The sequence below is a fragment of the Lissotriton vulgaris genome, chromosome 5 (assembly GCF_964263255.1).
Source record: "Lissotriton vulgaris chromosome 5, aLisVul1.2, whole genome shotgun sequence".
Lineage (NCBI taxonomy): Eukaryota > Metazoa > Chordata > Amphibia > Caudata > Salamandridae > Lissotriton > Lissotriton vulgaris.
Window position 1 is genome coordinate 69,221,741 of NC_141693.1, and position 18,973 is coordinate 69,240,713.

The window sequence follows — 18,973 nt, forward strand, 5'->3', positions numbered from 1 at the left end:
TTGTTAAGGACAGGTGTTCACAGCTGAATAAGGATGATATTGCTCGTACTTTGGAGGATAAACAAACTAGAAGCAAAATCTATTATGACTCTCGCATGAAAGTTAAAACACCTGATTTTCATGTTGGGGATTATGTCAGAATACTTAAGCCTGGAATTTTGCTCAAAGATGATGCAAGATTTAGTAGACCTTTGAGAATTGTCAAGGTCAACAAAAATAGTGTGGTCACCCAAAATGGTCAAGTTTGGAATGTGAGACGTGTCTGCAAGTGTTCTATGAATTAATCGTTTTTGTAAGGGAAGAGATGTGTTATATTCTTCATTCTTCGTATTTCCCTTTTAAATGTGTTTCCCTTTTTATGCATGTTGTATATCTTTAATTATGGCACATGCCTTTCAGTTGTGTATGACATCACTTGGAACTGTATTGGGATCATTCTGATTGTGGTCCTGACTGTAAGAAGTACTGTGCTCCAGAAGATTAAAACTTATTTCATCTATCCTGGATTTTTGCCTCTTTATTGGAACTTAACAAACCCATTACCTTCATTGCTTTAAATGTAAGGCAGCAAATCTAGGAAAAGGACCTTTTTAGGTCGAGCTGAAGAACAATGCGAACCATTGTCCAGCTCGACAACTATAGTTGCCCGTCTCCTGGGAATCTGAGACAGGGGTCGGGCACGCGTGGCGATTGATGTCTGTGAACGCGCAAGTCCAGGCCGGCGCCGTGCACATCCCCTGCCTCAGATTCCCACGTAAACACACAGGCAGGCAGGCACACACACAGACGCAGGCACATAGAAGCGCACACACACAGCCATGCACACCCCCCCCAGCGCTCACGCACACAGCCACGCACGCACCCCCCCCAGGGCTCACGTGCACACACACAGCCACACACGCACCCCCCCGCTCAGGCGCACACACACACACATGCACACACACACACACGCACACAGCCACCCCCCCCCTCACCTGGCTCTTTTGTCGCGACTCCCCTGGTATCTCCGCACACACGGCAGGCACACACACGCAGGCACACTCCCCTCCCCCCATACCTTACCGGGCTCGCACCATGTGGAATATGCCGGGCTTCGCTCCTCTGCCAGGCCAGCACGAAACAGGACTCTCCCCTTAGGCATGGGAGCCCCGCAATCTCCCCGCTGGTCTTCACCCGGGCCCCCTCCTGGGACCTGGGACTTCAGCTGCGGCACTTCGCTAAAATCGCTTTCACTCCGGGCTCGCTCCTGAAAACGAAACTTAAATAACTTGCTTGGATTCCGTTGGTCCCCACAAAGTACACGACCAATCCCCGTGGTCCCTTCGCCTTTTGTTTTTCAGGGATCACTGACAGAATATCGACCTGCAAAATATCGACCTACAGGAATATCGAGTCAAAAATATCAAGGGCAAGAATATCGACATCCTATCAACAACATGGTGAGTACAAAAATATCGGAAAAATAATATAGATGTTAAAAATATCTATGTTAAAAATATCGGTTTTTTTTCTTTTAAAATATAAATGTAAAATAAAGTATATTACACTAATAAATAAAATCTACATAGTTAAAAGTATCTAATAATGTTTAAAATTAATAAATAATACATATATAATAATAATACATTAATTAAATATATACAGTAAATCTATACTACTATTATAAAGAGAGAACTTGCACCTTTTGGCAAGGTAAACTCGGGAACCACAGCGCCAATCCACACACCCAATATATTGTTGTAATCCTCAGGGTGTGTAAATGGACATAGGCTGTATAAAATAAAATAAAAACTTAAATTAAAAAATTTAAATTTTAAAACAAAGTAGTCCCCTAAAACAAGCGCCAGCCGCGACATAGCGTTAACCGTGACCTACGCCTGCGTGATGACGACAGGTGGGGAGGAGCGGTGACGTGCGGCGAGGAGTGGCGCGGCACCTCAGGTAAGGCGAGGCGGGAGCCGTCCAGGCAATGTCGGTGCGGGCGGGCGGGGGCCGGGAAGTGGGGGCTAAGTCCGGAGCGGAGGTAAGGCAGAGGCGGGCGGCGGGCGGGCGGGCACTGCAGCAAGTGAGGTTTCCAGAGAAGAAGCGGCGGGAGCAGGGCACGAGTCGGGGTACCACGCGGGTGGACGGCATCCCCCCTCTTATTTCTGAGGGTTTTTCAGGGTGGACGCCGTCCACCCTGCTAAATCAAAACAGCGTCCATCATACCATTACAAAATGGGAGCGGGGCGCGCACAAATTAAACAAAGCATTTTCGTGCTTTCCTGCAATTAGCTCCTTTGCTTTTTGGGAGCGAGTGACCCCCTTGACTCTGCTGCCATCACGCCATGGTGACCCCCATGACCCACACTGAATCCGCACTGCTCTGAAGGGCCGAGGCTCCCTTCTGTTTATTTACTGCTGTGGGAAGCAACTTCCGAGCTAGTGCACTGAAGTTTGAAAAACGGCGCTTTTTCGGAAACTTCTCTTTCGATATCCTATCCTGGGCCAGTGCAGCAGCCTGCTGAGTTAATTTTAGCTTAATGATATGGCTTTCCTTGCTCTTATGCGCTCTAATCTGTACTGCACATCAATTATTTATTTACTTAGTTTTGTGTGTATTTATCGTGGTGTACGTGCAGTTTAAGTCTTTTATGGAGTGTATACCAACTGAGCAATATTTAGCGACAAAAACCAAAGCAGTAAAAAACGCTGGTGTCTTTTTTAGTAGTATTCTATTCGGCAAGATATAACCTACGCAGAATTATATCTCTAACATTTTAGAAATTCTGCACATTATGTGGTCCAAAACAAGGACTTTGCGTACAACTTATTTGATGCCCGTTCAGAAGGAATGTCGTAAATACATGTTTTCAACACTTACATCTCTAAGACTATTTGAAATCCTGCCTAATATGTGGTTCAAAACAATGACTGCGAACCATTTGCTGTATTAAATAATTTACAGAGTAAAAGGATGCTGGTAACTTTATTGAGCAATGCCCTCCTCTCAAAAAATTCTCTGCCCCAGCAGCACCCCGTGATGAAGACACCACACAGGGCCACAGGGAAGATGTCCCACAGAATCTCTGACCACACTCACAGAAGTTGTAAATTTACGTTTGAAGTGCATTTCTTTCTGTTATCGAAATTCACTTAGCATTTTATATGTAGACCTGGAAAGCTGCAGCAGTCGCAGGTTCCCAGAAGTAGTTTTGGGGATCTTTTTACAAAGGTGTTTTAACATGCTTAAATGTAACAGGCATAGCTTTACCCACTCATAGCCACGACACTATAGTGAAACTGCATTGCAAAACGTTTTTTCTCCATTTGGAAGAAATTGCAAAACTTATTCCTCTAAGCATCAGCTGGTTTTGTGTGCATTCACTCCATGCTGGATTAAGATTTACTCCTGTCCTTGCCAGGAGTAAATCTCCAACCATATCCAGAGTGGGAATGTCTCTTGCTAAGTTTGTGAACATCCAAAAAACTGGGTGTTCACAAAGTTTGTGGGCATTCCACCTGCTTTCCAAAGCATTCCCTATCATAGAATGCTACGTTGTGACCAGTCTGTATGCAGATGTGCTCACTTATAGGTCTGCATCAGTCTGTAGTCTAATCTCATCTTCAAGATTTCACAGAAAAACCCCCGGAAATGTATTTTATAGCCCCATGTTCCACAACGCTCATTTGCAGTAACAGTGTAAGATTATGAGCAAATAAATAGCTTTGTGAATGTAAGTTCATTTTTTGGGGAATATAAATCTATATTTTCAACCATAAATACCAATTTTTTCACCAAAGTTTAACATAGCTGTACAAATGTTTTTGTGCAGTAGGATCCCTCTGCGCATAATGAGGTCCAGTCTCTAATAGGACAACTGTAAGGCGGCGGCCTAGGATGTCAACCCAGCTTCCCAACTTAACAAATTATTGTGTAAGCTTGAGCATATCACTCTATATCCCATTGTCTGAGTCCCCATGACTGCTAACATTGTGAGTGCTTAGAACCCACCTGCATATAAGTAAAATCACTAGAAACTGTCCCATTCTGTTCAGCTTCAGAGTAGTTTTCAGTGCTGTGCTACACAAGACTCCTCACTCGCAGAACCCACAATAACATGGTGACCTCACCCTAAGGGAAAATCTCCAAAGAGCTTCCAAGAAAAAAGGGATCCGAAAGGATCTCATTCAAGAACCATGCCTCTTAGCACCTTTACAAGCAGTTTCCGAGCAGTGTGGACTCTGCCACACAAAGACCTTTTTGTCATCCTGCCCACCAGCAGCACCCAGACAAACAAGCCACTATGGAAGGGAAATGTGATGCAATGGTTACAATGCTGACTTTGGAAGCAGCAAACCTGGGGTTTAAAGCCCTCTTCCATGCTTGTCCAAACTTATTGTGGCCTTTGGCAAATAAATCTTTATTTCTGGCATTAGTTTCCCTATCTCACATATTGGGAGCCCCTAGAAACACGAACTCGTGCTTTATGAACAACACAGATATTTCTTTTAAGATTGCAAGATCACATATCTGATTCAGTTCTCAGTGTTACACTTTGCATCACCCAGCCTTTTGGCACTGGCAATACTTTTTGCTAATGCTTTTCTGCATCGGCAAAAAGAAAAAATATGATTGTTTGCTGATATGCAACACTAGCAACAAAAACACAAGAGCACTTACGTGTAAAGATGTGGCAGCTATTTTTTCTTTTCTTTTTACATTTCATTTATTGTTCTAAGATGGAAGACGCCAATCTTGGTGGGGTGAATTAAAAAAAAGTCCAGGAGAAAGCATTCTAAAGAAACAAGCATTTGCAATGCAATAGGGCACGCATTCACGCAAGTTTGAGCTTTTGGAATTATAAATGACAATGCCTTTTATTTATGTTTTGGGTTTTAAAACATAAATAAAAGGCATTGTTATTTACAATACTAATAGCTTAAACTCTCGCAAATGCAAGACCTATTGCATTGCAAATGCTTGTTTCTTTAGAATGCTGATGTCACTTCCTGTTGTGATGTCACTTCCTGTCGTGATGTCACTTCCTGTCGTGATGTCACTTCCGGTGACCACGCCTACTTTGGAGAGTCCCCCCACTTCTTTTTTTAGGTCTCGCCTGTCGATGCGCATGCGCATCGAGCAAGCGAGACTATGGGGGCTCATCGACTCTTTATCCAACTTGCAAGGAATCGTGGCGATTCCTTGCAGTGCCCGTGACTTTTAAGCTCAATGCGCATGCGCATTGAGCTTAAAAGCGCGTGCACATGGCCCCAGCCGCCTGCCTTGCCTACTCTCCCGCCCCCTCACTTCTTGATTGCACGGCCGCTAGGCCGTGCCTCCCCTACTCCTCCTCCTACTCTCCTCCCCTCCCATCTGTTCCCGCACTCCTCCCACACCCCCGCTCCGCCCCCTCACTCTCTCTGCCCGCCCGCTCTCCGTCATTTTCAAATTCTAATTCTTTCCCCCTCCCTTTCAGTGAGAAGCCACGCCTGTGAGGTGGATCAGAACGGCAAGCCCGGCGGCTGCTCGGACATCTGCCTGCTCGGCAACAGCCACAAAACCCGCACGTGCCGCTGCCGCTCTGGGTTCAGCCTGGGCAGCGATGGGAAGTCGTGCAAGAGTGAGTGCTTTCTTTCTGGAACTTTCGGCTCCTTGCTTCAGGTGCAGCAGTGGCAGGCACAGGGACTCCTGGGCTGCGTGCTTCCTTCCCGCGCAGCTCCCTGAAAAGCATTTGCGTTCAGTGTTCCTAGAGTTTTGCGTCCTTACAGGCACGGTTCGCCCGGTGTAAACCTTTCTTGTTGCTCTGGTGGCTCAGTGAGCTAGTGCATCTGCGTCAGGGGTCACAGGCGTTCATTGTTCTGGTAAAATTGGCGCCATTCCGTTGGGTAAGAATAAACATGTGTTCAGAACACGGTCTTGTGCTGCACACGTTTAACTTTTTATTTATTTAGTTGAGTACATACCAGATTAGGCTCTCGTGATCTGTACAATGGTTATATCTTAAAAAAGATTTGATTACGATATTTAGTCATGCAAACACAGTTTATGCAAGTTGTGGGGAAGAAAACATTAAGGGTAGTATTGCCATCTGAACAAGTAAAAAAGTGTTTTGTGTATTTCCAAAACAGACTGGAGTCTATACATTGTTCATAACCTAATCCTACAAACTTCTTCTGCGGAACGTTCTGAAAACCTGAAGTGAATGCAATTCAGGGATTAATTTTCCTAAAATGTTTTCTTTGTTCCATCTGCTGCTTAACGTCCATAGGTTCTGCATATTAAATTAGCAGTCACTTTAGTTTTTGGCACATATTCTTATATCTGGAGAGATCGCCATCAATGTTCATGTCATTAAAGTAATTTCCGGCTGGCACCTAAACTGCAGAAACCCTTGGTGTATTCATTTAGAATTTTCGCCTTCTCAATCTATAGACGTTTGTCCACTTTAAAAAAAAAAGTTAGGCATTAAAAAAACGCTTACACTGCTTTTCTAAAGTTAGTAGAGCTTACTGCCTCTCATTGAGCTCAACTCGAGAATGTCGCCATGTCGCGTCGCATTTCTCCTCCCCCCTCCCCCCAGCCGCCTGCCTTGCCTACTCGCCCGCCCCCTCACTTCTTGATTGCACGGCCGCTAGGCCGTGCCTCCCCTACTCTCCTCCTCCTACTCTCCTCCCCCTCCCCTTATCTGGCCTTCCCTCCGTCTGTTCCCTCTCCCCGCTCCGCCCCCTCCCCTGCCCGCCGTCTGTTCGAGACAATCATGAAACCAGATGCTTTGATGCAGACTTCACTGCTTTTAGTGGAGCTACTGACGGATAAACGGCTTCAGGGCGCACTGTCACTCAACAGTTGTGGCAACTTATGCAATTGTGCATGAAAAGCTGCTTGTTTACTTAGTGTGCGGAATTGTAGTGCCTAGAAGCACAAGGCCAAGACCTGAGTGGATGTGCTGAGCCGCTCCTTCTGCACAGAGAAGGAGTTCCCTGCGGCTCACACCAGTGTTTATCCGTACGGGCAGCAGCTTCCTGGCGCTGTGGATCAAGGAACAGACCATTATTTCTTTGAAGTCGTGGAATGTGCTGTGACATCACCGTCTGTCGCAGACCTGTGTTTGGTTGGCTCTCGCTTCAAGGCCAAGGCTGTGCTTGGACTTGCCTTCTTTACCTCCAGACTCATGAATCAGGGATTCACCCAGACCAAGCCCCGTTCTCTCCACAAGGCACTCGTGGATTACACCTCCTCCGACGTGCTTCAAGAGTTATACTTAACTTTTCAGCCACACACACTCGCCCAAATACAGGTCGGTACCCACAGATTGAATATGTGGGTCAATGAGGCAATGCCACCTCAGTCTGTTTTTACATGGGCTGGTTTGGGGTTTCGGAGCATATCCTTGGTTCAGTTTGCATTGACCAGTATCCAGCTGGTGTTGGGGGTTTGTATTTAGCACGGCAATGGCAGCGCCCATCAGTTGTGTGATCCCCTTTCAGGGCTGCCCCTTTAACAGGATCTTTTAACTAAATGGACTGAAGATCTGAACTTGGATACACAGCACATTCACTGTGCCCAGTATTCCCTTTTGGGTAAGCCGGGGCCTGGGTTCGACCTCGGGGTCACAGGTTCAAATCCCAGCAGGGCCACTCAGCCTTTCATCCTTCTGATGTCGATAAAGTGAGTACCATTGGACTGGGTATCAATAAACATATGTTATTCAGTGCCAGAATACACGCCTGCGTGAACGTGCGCTTTACCCTTTAAGTTAAGTGCTTGGATTTGACCAGACTCTTTGAAGAAACTTTACTCTGTTGCCGAATAGAATATCTTCCTTGGTGTACGCAACCAAGGTTACAGAATACACTTTCACGATAAGTTGAAGAAGGATTAGGTTGACCTCTCAGGGTGATTGTGTGATCTGTAGTGTCAGGTTAACTGGAATTATGTTCTATTGAAGTGCAGGCAGTGCTTTCTTCTACAAACTCAAGTCCTCCCTCACACCCCCTCACTCACACTCACCCTCACACCCCCTAACCCGCACACCGCCTAACGCTCACACCCCCTAACAATCACCCCCTAACAATCACCCCCTAACCCTCACCCTCACCCCCTCACTCTCACCCCACACCCTCACCCCTCACCCTCACCCCCTCACCCTCACCCCCTCACCCTCACCCCCCCACCCTCACCCCCTCACCCCCTCACCCTCCACCCTCACTCACCCTCCACCCTCACTCACCCTCCACCCTCACTCACCCTCAACCCCTCACCCTCAACCTCAACCCCTCACCCTCACTCACCCTCACTCACCCTCACCCTCACTCACCCTCACTCACCCTCACTCTCACTCACCCTCAACCCCTCACCCTCACTCACCCTCACTCACCCTCAACCCCTCACCCTCACCCACCCTCACCCACCCTCACCCTCACTCACCCTCAACCCCTCACCCTCACACAGTGCAATAGGTCTCAGACCATTTAGCATTGGCTACAGGAAACAAAAATGCTAAACATTTACAAAAAAAACCCATAAACAATTCTAAAAGCACTAACTCTAATGGTGCGAGACCTATTGCATTTCCAATGCTTGTTAGGACTTGTGCCCTGGGCGGGAGATTCGTAGTGCAGGCATGCCAATGACATGATTCCAGTGTGCTGCCTCAGCTGCTGCTTGCTGCGCATAAACTAATAATTATTATACACCACTCTGCGGCGTTCAGGGCAGCCCGACTCGGCATTCGTCGCACACTAACGGTCAGTGATAGAATAATGGCCCACCTGGCTGCGGCGCTACATTACTGGCATGATCGGCGCGGGGGGAAACAGCATTTACCACGAAGGCATTACCACTACTATCGTTTACCACGTGACACTTACCACGCAGGGTGCCTTCCACGCAGGGTGCCTTCTACGACGTCTTTACCACGGGCGTGGCATTCCTTCAAGTCGATCTGCGTGGGCATGGGAGGGCAGGGGGGGGGGCTCGGAGGGGGGCTGGGGGGGGTCTCCCCCCCCAAAAATAACAAGCAAGCTACTTTATAAGAAAAACGAACATAAATTAAAAAGAAAAAGGAAAGAGCCTCCCCCAAAGACGTGCCGTGTACGTCAAAAAAGCAGTCCTTTTTTTATTTTGGTATAAGTGTTTTGACGCTTGTTTCAATGGAGGATGGAAGTAAGGGCTCGTAATTTAAAGTAAAATATGTGTGTAAATCAGCTTAAAAAACGGGTTGCAATCGTGACTGAAAGTGTATTTTAAAATGTACATTTAATTTGAACAATTGACCTTCTTCGTTGTATTTTTTCATCCATCTTGGTTGGGGACACGTCTTTGAAGGGTCAGTGAAAGTGATAAAAGACAAACGCTGTCACTACGCAACATATTTTTTTGTAACCTATTACTTTCATTGTGTTTATTTATGCGTCGTTTCTGCTTCAAAAACGTTTGGTGCATCATTACGTTATATGCGTGGTAAAGTACTTCGTTTTAATTTTCAGCGTGTTAAAACCTCTTGCGTTGTTAAATTCACGTAGTATAGGCATGCGTGGAACTTGTTTGCGTGCTATAATCATATATTCCGGCGCGGGGGGTCTGCCAGCAGTAACGCGAACCTTTGATGCTTGCGCCTTGAAATGACAAAGCATGCAACACCCAAACGTAAGGAGCAGACCAGGTTGTAACACGTTTTGTGCCAACAGCTCCGCTTAATACTCAAAAGTCCGATGCAGAGTCCTGCTCGCGTCGTCAGACATCATGTCAGGCCTACAGCTCTACAGACAAACCAAACTGCAGCTAGAAGCTTTATCGAGGAGCAACTCTCCCTCTCTTCTGCTAGGCCTCTGCTGTTAGAGCTCAGGGCACAGCAGTCGAGCCGTCGCCTAGAAAGAGAGACTTGGCATAGCACTGCACATCTCACAGAAAGGCGCGTGAAGCTTGAATACACAGTAAGGAAGAGGGCAGAAATGTCTTTTATTTTTTTTAAATAGTTTGAAGTTCTCTGATTGCGATCTGTTGTGTTCATCATGTATTTAAATTAGATGCAATTGACATGAATACTGTTGCACACTGCCTAAGCATCGCAATTCCTTCCTGTAAAAGTGGTTACTTTCGTAATCTGTGCCAGCCAGCCTCCCTGTGGCATACAAACCCCAAAATGCTGTATTACTATCAGCACATTTCACTCATCATCATCAAAGTGAAATGACGGGCTCCTGCAACAAACTGATTCTTGGAGCATTTTATTTGCTTTTGTTAATGACAAACTTTCAGGGCAGTTGTAACTCATGTTCCTGACACCCAGCCAATCCCACGTTTTTTGGCTGGGTGTCTGCAAAATTAGATACAACTGCCTTGTGCTTTGGAGCAGTTTTAGTTTTTCGTTACTCAAATAGGTGTAATTATTGATGTTTATATGTTTTTCTTGTCTTTATCGCTTGATTTTGCTTGCGAGACAGTGTCACTCATATTTGTTGAATGTCACTCATAATTACACTGAAATTATGAAAATGTCACACGTAAGCAATCTGAAACCTTGGCAGCTATGGTGGGGATGCAGCTAATACTACTGAGGGGGCAGCGGGGGCTGCCCAGCCCCTTAGCCTCCTCTTCCTCTAGCATGAGAGGCTGGAAATCGTCCCTCAATTTGGTGATTTCCAGGATACGGGGAGGGGGAGGGGAGGGGGGAGGCAGAAGAGGAGCGAACAGGGTGTCGAGAAATATGGGGTAAAGGTTAAGGGGCTGCAGGGTGCGGGGAAGATGAAAGAAAGGGAGAAAGTGATTTGGGAAAGGAGGAGGGGAAGAGTAGAAGAAGGAAGAAAAGATTGAAATGAAGTTAAGAGACGCAAAAAGGAAGGAGGGGAAAAAGGTGTTCAAAATAAGTGAAAGCAAAAAGCAGGAGAGATAAAGAGGAACGGAAGAGTGCAAGGGGTAAAACGGCAGAGAGGTACAAAGGCTTGTGAGTGTTGAAAGAAGAATCAGATGAAGGGGGTGAGGGTGAAGGAGAAGAGATAAGGAGGAAAGGAGTACTTTGTAAGAGAAATAGTCGAGAGTTGGCGGTAAAGTGAACAGCGAAGAGAAAAAACAAAGATGAGGAGTGAAAGCACAATAGCAGCTGTGATGAGGGGGGGTAAAAAAATGCACAAGAGGTGGGGTAAAGATTTCGAAAATGGTATCTACTAGAATATTTCAGTGCTTGCCTCCTCTAGAACGTTTTTTTTTTTAAAGAGTCGGTCGGGCTAATCCCTGCTACAGCCCACATAGTATGTAGTACTTGCAAACAGAAGAACCGCATCACGGCGGACATGCTTATATTTAAAGAATGATTTATCGGAACAGCAAGGATATGCTTTGTTTTAGCAACACAGCACCCTCGTCATACCTGCTGAGCTTCACGAAAAGACCTGAGAAATGGCCCGAGGCATTTCCTACATAGCCCGTGCCTGGTGCTTAATTAAAGCGTCTGTTTCAAGACTCACAAGCAATATGCTGCTTAGGCCGCTTGTGGAGAGCAGGGCACGAGCACCCTCCCATACGGAAGCAGCACTCTACCATGAAAACTAACCCCAGAACTCCCAGCGCGTTTAGGTGACCACAAGATGCCATAATGCACTGCAAGAAACAACCTGTGGGTGGAAAATAAAATGTCATCTTTTAAACAAACAAGCATTTGCAATGCAATAGGTCTCGCATTAGGAAAGTTTGAGCTATTGGTCTTGTAAATGACAATTTTTTTATTTATGTGTTGGTTTTGAAAATAGCGAAATTAATAGCTTTGTCGTTTCCAATGCCAATACTTTTATCTTTTGCAAATGTGACACCTATAGCATTTGTAATGCAACATGTTTTGTATTTACGTGAATTAGATGTATTGATATTACAAATAACAATGGCTTTTATTTTTTTTTAAAATAATTAATCTATACTACTATTATAAAGAGAGAACTTGCACCTTTTGGCCAGGTAAACTCCGGAACCACAGCGCCAATCTACAGCGCCGGCCGCGACAAAGCGCTGATCGCAACCGACACATAACGTAATGACGATATGCGGGGAGGAGCGGTGACTTGCGGCGAGGAGTGGACTTGCGGCGAAGAGTGGACTTGCGGCGAGGAGTGGCGGTAAGGCAAATGCAGGCGGGAGGCGGGTAGCAGGAGGTGGGAGGCGGGCGGGAGGCTCAAGACTGAAGGCTCAAGGCGGGAGGCGGCATGGCCAATGTCGGGGCGGGAGGCGGGAGGGATGCGGTCTGGGCAAAGTTCGGGGGGAAGAGTGGGGGGGTGCACAGAGGCTTCAAATGCTGCCCCCAGCCCCCTTCTGCCCCGGGCAAAGCCGGGGCGGGCTGCTAGTATATAATATATATGTACTGAACAATAAGTTCTAATAATTATTTTACTAATTTATAAATTATTAAAGTATATTCTAAATTACAAATACATTTACAAACATAAAACAATAACATAAATAAAATGTAAAACATATAAAAAATTAAATATACTTTTAATATTTTTACAGTTAATTATATAAAACGTTGGATAGCGTAAGGGTAAAAATTACTATTCCCACTCCAGAGAGTGCAACAGTAGGGAAAGCTTTGAATAGCCTAGGGGTAAAAATTGCTATTCCCACTCCAGAGAGTGCAACAGTAGGGAAAGCGTTGGATAGCGTAGGGGTAAGAATTACTATTCCCACTCCAGAGAGTGCAACAGTAGGGAAAGCGTTGGATAGCGTAGGAGTATAAATTACTATTCCCACTCCAGAGAGTGCAACAGTAGGGAAAGCGTTGGATAGCGTAGGAGTATAAATTACTATTCCCACTCCAGAGACTGCAACAGTAGGGAAAGCGTTGGATAGCGTAGGAGTAAAAATTACTATTCCCACTCCAGAGAGTGCAACAGTAGGGAAAGGGTTGGATAGCGTAGGGGTAAAAATGACTATTCCCACTCCAGAGAGTGCAACAGTAGGGAAAGCATTGGATAGCATAGGGGTAAAAATTACTATTCCCACTCCAAAGAGTGCAACAGTAGGGAAAGCGTTGGATAGCATAGGGGTAAAAATTACTATTCCCACTCCGGAGAGTGCAACAGTAGGGAAAGCGTTGGATAGCGTAGGAGTAAAAATCACTATTCCCACTCCACAGAGTGCAACAGTAGAGAAAGCGTTGGATAGCGTAGGAATAAAAATTACTATTCCCACTCCAGAGAGTGCAACAGTAGGGAAAGCATTGGATAGCGTAGGGGTAAAAATTACTATTCCCACTCCAGAGAGTGCAACAGTAGGGAAAGCTTTGGATAGCGTGGGGGTAAAAACTTACTATTCCCATTCCAGAGAGTGCAACAGTAGAGAAAGCGTTGGATAGCGTAGGGGTAAAAATTACGATTCCCACTCCTGAGAGTGCAACAGTAGGGAAAGCGTTGGATAGCGTAGGGGTAAAAATTACTATTCCCACTCCAGAGAGTGCAACAGTAGGGAAAGTGTTGGATAGCGTAGGAGTAAAAATTACTATTCCCACTCCAGAGAGTGCAACAGTAGGGAAAGCGTTGGATAGCGTAGGAGTAAAAATTACTATTCCCACTCCAGAGAGTGCAACAGTAGGGAAAGCGTTGGATAGCGTAGGAGTAAAAATGACTATTCCCACTCCAGAGAGTGCAACAGTAGGGAAAGCGTTGGATAGCGTAGGGGTAACAATTACTATTCCCACTCCTGAGAGTGCAACAGTATGGAAAGTGTTGGATAGCGCAGGGGTAACAATTACTATTCCAACTACAGAGATTGTAACAGTAGGGAAAGCGTTGGATAGCGTAGGGGTAAAAATTACTATTCCCACTCCAGAGAGTGCAACAGTAGGGAAAGCTTTGGATAGCGTAGGAGTAAAAATTACTATTCCCACTCCAGAGAGTGCAACAGTAGGGAAAGCGTTGGATAGCGTAGGAGTAAAAATTACTATTCCCACTCCTGAGAGTGCAACAGTAGGGAAAGTGTTGGATAGCGTAGGAGTAAAAATTACTATTCCCACTCCAGAGAGTGCAACAGTAGGGAAAGCGTTGGAGAGCGTAGGAGTAAAAATTACTATTCCCACTCCAGAGAGTGCAATAGTAGGGAAAGCGTTGGATAGCGTAGGAGTAAAAATGACTATTCCCACTCCAGAGAGTGCAACAGTAGGGAAAGCGTTGGATAGCGTAGGGGTAACAATTACTATTCCCACTCCTGAGAGTGCAAAAGTATGGAAAGTGTTGGATAGCGTAGGGGTAACAATTACTATTCCAACTACAGAGATTGTAACAGTAGGGAAAGCGTTGGATAGCGTAGGGGTAAAAATTACTATTCCCACTCCAGAGAGTGCAACAGTAGGGAAAGCTTTGGACAGCGTAGGAGTAAAAATTACTATTCCCACTCCAGAGAGTGCAACAGTAGGGAAAGCGTTGGATAGCGTAGGAGTAAAAATTACTATTCCCACTCCTGAGAGTGCAACAGTAGAGAAAGTGTTGGATAGCGTAGGAGTAAAAATTACTATTCCCACTCCAGAGAGTGTAAAGTAAAGTAAAGTAGTTCTTTATTGTTGGTTAATTAAAACCATTACAATATATACAATTCCACAATGTTTAAAATGAACATTTAAGTAAATAAAAAAAGAAAAGGTATGTGTTCTAAGTGTCCAAAAGACTGACGTGAGTTTCAGTGAAATTATTCAAGACACAAATTGTCTTTGGAAACAGGGTTCTTAAGTCAAGATGAAGGTCGGACCTGTGACAATAGGTCTTGTTTTTTCACGAAACTGTCCAGAAATTTAACTGATCTACAAATCAGTTGAGGATCCGCAGTGCATAAGATTTGGATTATCGCAGTCCGGCAGGTACGAACTCCTTGCTCGTTGAGCTTGTCCTTTAACCAATACCGCCGACCTTGGTACATAGCCGGACAGATGCAAACTATATGAATAATGTCTTGTTTACCTGCGCCACAAAGGTCACATTCCGTTGATTCTTGTGGTTTCCATTTTGGTTGATCAAATCTTGTCGGGAGGTTACCCAGCCTCAATTGAAGAAATTTACATTTGATAAAGAACGAGAAGGCCATGTCTAAATAAGCTGCTGGTATGGGCTTTATGTATGATTTGATGGTCATCCAGGCGTGGGTCCGGGCGCTGAAGGTTATTTTATCGTTGAGAAGCGAGTGTTTCTTGGCGATCCTCACGACCGCTTGTTTGAACGAAGAAATTGGCAGTTTTGTTCCCCACAGTGGTCCCAGCTCGGTTGTATCCAGTGAGAGTTTTAGGTACTTTGCGTGCTCGGAGCTCGGGTTTGTGTGGATTGCTTCCCACAATGCCCCATTCATTTTGTTCTCCTTGTTCCTCCAAACGTTGTACCAGAATTTGATAGCCTCATATTTTTTCAGTAGTACTTGTGATTGTAAACCAAATTCAAGTCTTACTTGCGCTGGTGAAGAGCTGTTCGGTAGGGAAAAGACCCGTTTATAGACTTTAGTTTGTATTTTGTCTATGAGAGTAGCACTTTTCCCATGATGTAATACACTCCCATATGCTATTGTGGGTAACAGCTTTGATTTCATTGCGGTTAGCAAGGGGGAGACGAGGACCTTTTAGCTCTGCTGCCAAACTAGTGAAAGCGTGCAGTAAGGTGGACCCTTTTTTTCCCATGTCCTTAAAATGCACTTGGAAATTGAGGCGGTTGTCTAAATGTACCCCCAGGTACTTGTAGCTGTTTACCACTTCCAGTTGATCATTGTTTATTCGGAAGCTTGGTGAAGTTTTGCGTCGTCGCGTTATGAGCATTACCTTTGTTTTCCTGATGTTTATGGTTAACAGGTTCTTTTTTGTGTAGACGGACATGTCATGCAGTAGGCGTTGGAGGCCAATTTTTGTTTGGCTCAGCAATACCACGTCGTCCGCGTATGATAAGTGCGTTACACGGAGGCTACTTAACCGGGGAGGATGTGCGTTGACCTTGTCCAGGCTTTCTGTCAGATCACCCATAAATAGATTAAATAGATGTGGGGCCAAAACACATCCTTGCTTTAGACAATCAGCAGTGTTGATCTTCCGGGTTAGGCAGTGCCCGTTGTCAATTTTTACCTGCATCCAGGTGTCAGTGTACAGGTTAATGATGGGCAAGAGAATTGAGTCCGGTAGGCCCAGTTTTTTTAGTTTTGCCCAAAGCAATTGCCTGTTGACGCGGTCAAATGCCGCCTTGAAGTCCACAAAACATGTGTAGAGCTCCTGGCGGTTCTGTAGGCTTTTCTCTGCGATCAGGCATAGGGCCATAGCATTCGTCATTGTTCCCATGCCACGGCGGAACCCAGACTGATTCAGTGGTATTTTGTTGTTCTTATCTGACCATTGGGCCAGGTCTGCTAGTATCATTGACGCGTAGTATTTTGCTTCAGCGTCGATGAGGGCGATCAGACGGTAGTTATTTGGATCTTTACGGTCTCCACCTTTATAGATTGGAGTTATGATCGCCCCCCTCCAGCTCTCAGGGATACCACCTGTGTTGTTTACTGTTCGGAAGAGCAAATCGAATTTACTGGCCCAGTACTGTGGGTCCTCCTTGTAAATGGCTTGCGGAACGCCGTTTGGACCAGGGGCGCTTTCTTGCCTACTTTTCTTGATTATTTTTAATATGCTTTGCTCTTCGTCTTGCCTGGTGTGTGGTGCCAAGTTTTCCACAGTTTTTAGGCGGTCCCCTTGATGGACTTGGACAATGTGTTCTCCCACTGATTTAACTGTTACTTTGCTAAGCAAAGTTGCCGGTGTCATCCAATTATTTATTGAAAATGTATCCATTATATGTTGGGTCCATTCCGGTTCGGTTATACAGGTCATACTTATTGGTTGAGCTGTCTGGTTTACGGAGTTAACTTGTAACCAGAACGCCCTCGAGTCTGCTCTCTTTATATTATGCAGTAATTTAGACCAGAATTCATTTACAAGATTTTGCTTTTCAGTCCATATTAATTTCTTATATTGTTTCCTGGCCTTACGTACTGCTTCCCAAACGCTGGAATTTTGCGTTTGACCATGTACTCGATGCGTTAATTTTTTCAAGTGCCTCCTTAATGATCGTGCTGAGCTATCGAATCTGATGTTAAATTTGAGAGGAGTTTTGGTTTTGTTGTTTGTACTGGTCCTCGGGAGTTGCTTCAAATAGTCACTCCAAATTTCTGGGCTCAGAACGTTCTCTGTAAGGAGCGCTTGTAATAAGTTCTTAGCATCATTGGCTAATTGAGGGAGGGATTTGCTCGTCCACTTAAGCCGCTTCAAATTAATAGTAGTGGTGCTGCCTGGTAGCATGGGCGCTGGTGCGTGTTTGGTTATGCCCGTCCTAATCTCAAGATGTTGCATTGAATGGTCACTGTCCAAGGAACAAATTATGTGGAAGTCTTGTACTTGACTTAACAGGGGTAATGTGACTAACGTGTAGTCCAGAATGGAGCTTGTGTTGTGACCTGTGTAGGTCATGGAGGGGGGGTTGTCTTGGTTAGATCTTCCATTTAGTACCCTAAGGCCAAGATTTTCTAGATCCCACATGAATTGTTTGCCCTCCTTGTCCCTCTTCCTGACTTGAGGAATCACCTGCGGCACAACATTCCAAAATTCATTAGCTGTGTTGATGTTAGTTTTATCTTCTGATTCTTGAAGCAGATTAGAGTTAAAATCACCAGTGAGAATTATCTCCCAGTTAGGGTGTTCCAAACGCAGGTTTGAGACCACTGTTATTATACGTTGGAAGAGTGCTTTTTTGGGAGTTTTTTTTGGATTAACATAAGTGTTTATTAAAATTAAAGTTCTGTTTATGGCCCTTATCGTGCTTTCCAGTTTTAGAATTTGCATGTCCGCCGTTGTTGCAGCCAGTTGTGATGCTTTGATGTTTAAGGCTGTTGAAATATAGATGGAGAGGCCCCCACTAGCTCGCCCGAAGCGTTGAGAGCGGGTCGCACTTACATGGTAGCATAGCCGGCCTGGTATGTCAATTAGCTCGATTAGCCACGTTTCTTGTAGGGCTATTATTGCGTATGGAGCCCAGGTGGCAGCTTTGCCATTTTTGGTTACAATGTCTTTTGCGCCTGCAATATTCCAAGAGAGTACCTTTATGACTTGTCTTTCAGTGTTAGTTGACTTGCGGGAGATTCATTTGGGGGATGTCGATTGCGGCCATAGGTGCTCAAACTCAGTTACTTCGGGCCCCCTAGCACCATGAAGGACTGAGCGCGTTGGTCGGTTCGTCTGTACTTGATTTACGATCTCGTGGCTCCTTTTTAGGAGCGGGGACGGATACGCTGCCTTGGCCACTTCCTTCAGAACGATTCCCCATTTCTTAAATTTAGCCATCTCTGACAGAATGTGGGTCACTATACTTGCGTCCCTCCATGTTGTAACCGTGTATTCTTTTTTTGCCTCGTCATTCATTGTTGTAAATTCAACCGAGAGAAGATCTGCTGAGGTGAGGTGACCAAGGCTTGGGATTGCTGATGTTAAACGAAGTATGTTCCCTCGGTTTAGGTAATCTTGTGAGCCTTGTATGTCATATTCGGGGATAAAGAGAAGTTTCCCTATGTTAATGGTTTCCTCCTTTATCATTTGCAAATTGTCACAAGTTTTAACGGTTTGACGTTGTTTAGTTTGCATGCGACTTCCAGTGTCTATTATGTTAACGGTGTGATGGTTTTTGAGTAAATTAAGTGCACCATTCTGGAGTCGTATTTGTGGTATAGTTAATGTTTTTGCTTCTTGTTCCACACTTGTTGTTTGCCTCATTGCTGCTAAGCACTCATTTGCGTCAACCGGATTCTCAGGGTGGTCTCTTCCCCTTACTTTGTTTGTTGTTTCAGCATTAGCTGCCTTTATGTCAGTGGGGAAGGTAACTTTGATGAGTTCCAAATTTTTCCTATTAACGTTTGTTACCAGTTGCCTGTCAGTTTCTATGTCCGCACTGGTGGTGGTGGTTAAAATTGTGGATGCCATGCCGTTATTGATTGATTTTTTGGTAA

The 18,973-nt window shown here is 45.1% G+C and overlaps 1 protein-coding gene across 2 annotated transcripts in view; it reads right to left on the minus strand.

Moving 5' to 3' along the window:
• LOC147710201 (E3 ubiquitin-protein ligase TRIM39-like) overlaps nt 1-18,973 on the minus strand; it is a 488,982-nt gene that overhangs the window by 111,632 nt on the left and 358,377 nt on the right. Inside the window, exon 7 of one of the 2 annotated variants that reach the window (XM_086919948.1) lies at nt 1,214-1,239. The exons of the other annotated variant lie outside the window; for it this stretch is intronic. Coding sequence (XP_086776074.1) covers nt 1,214-1,239 — 26 coding nt within the window. The remainder of the gene's footprint in view (nt 1-1,213; nt 1,240-18,973) is intronic. 2 annotated transcript variants of the gene reach the window in all.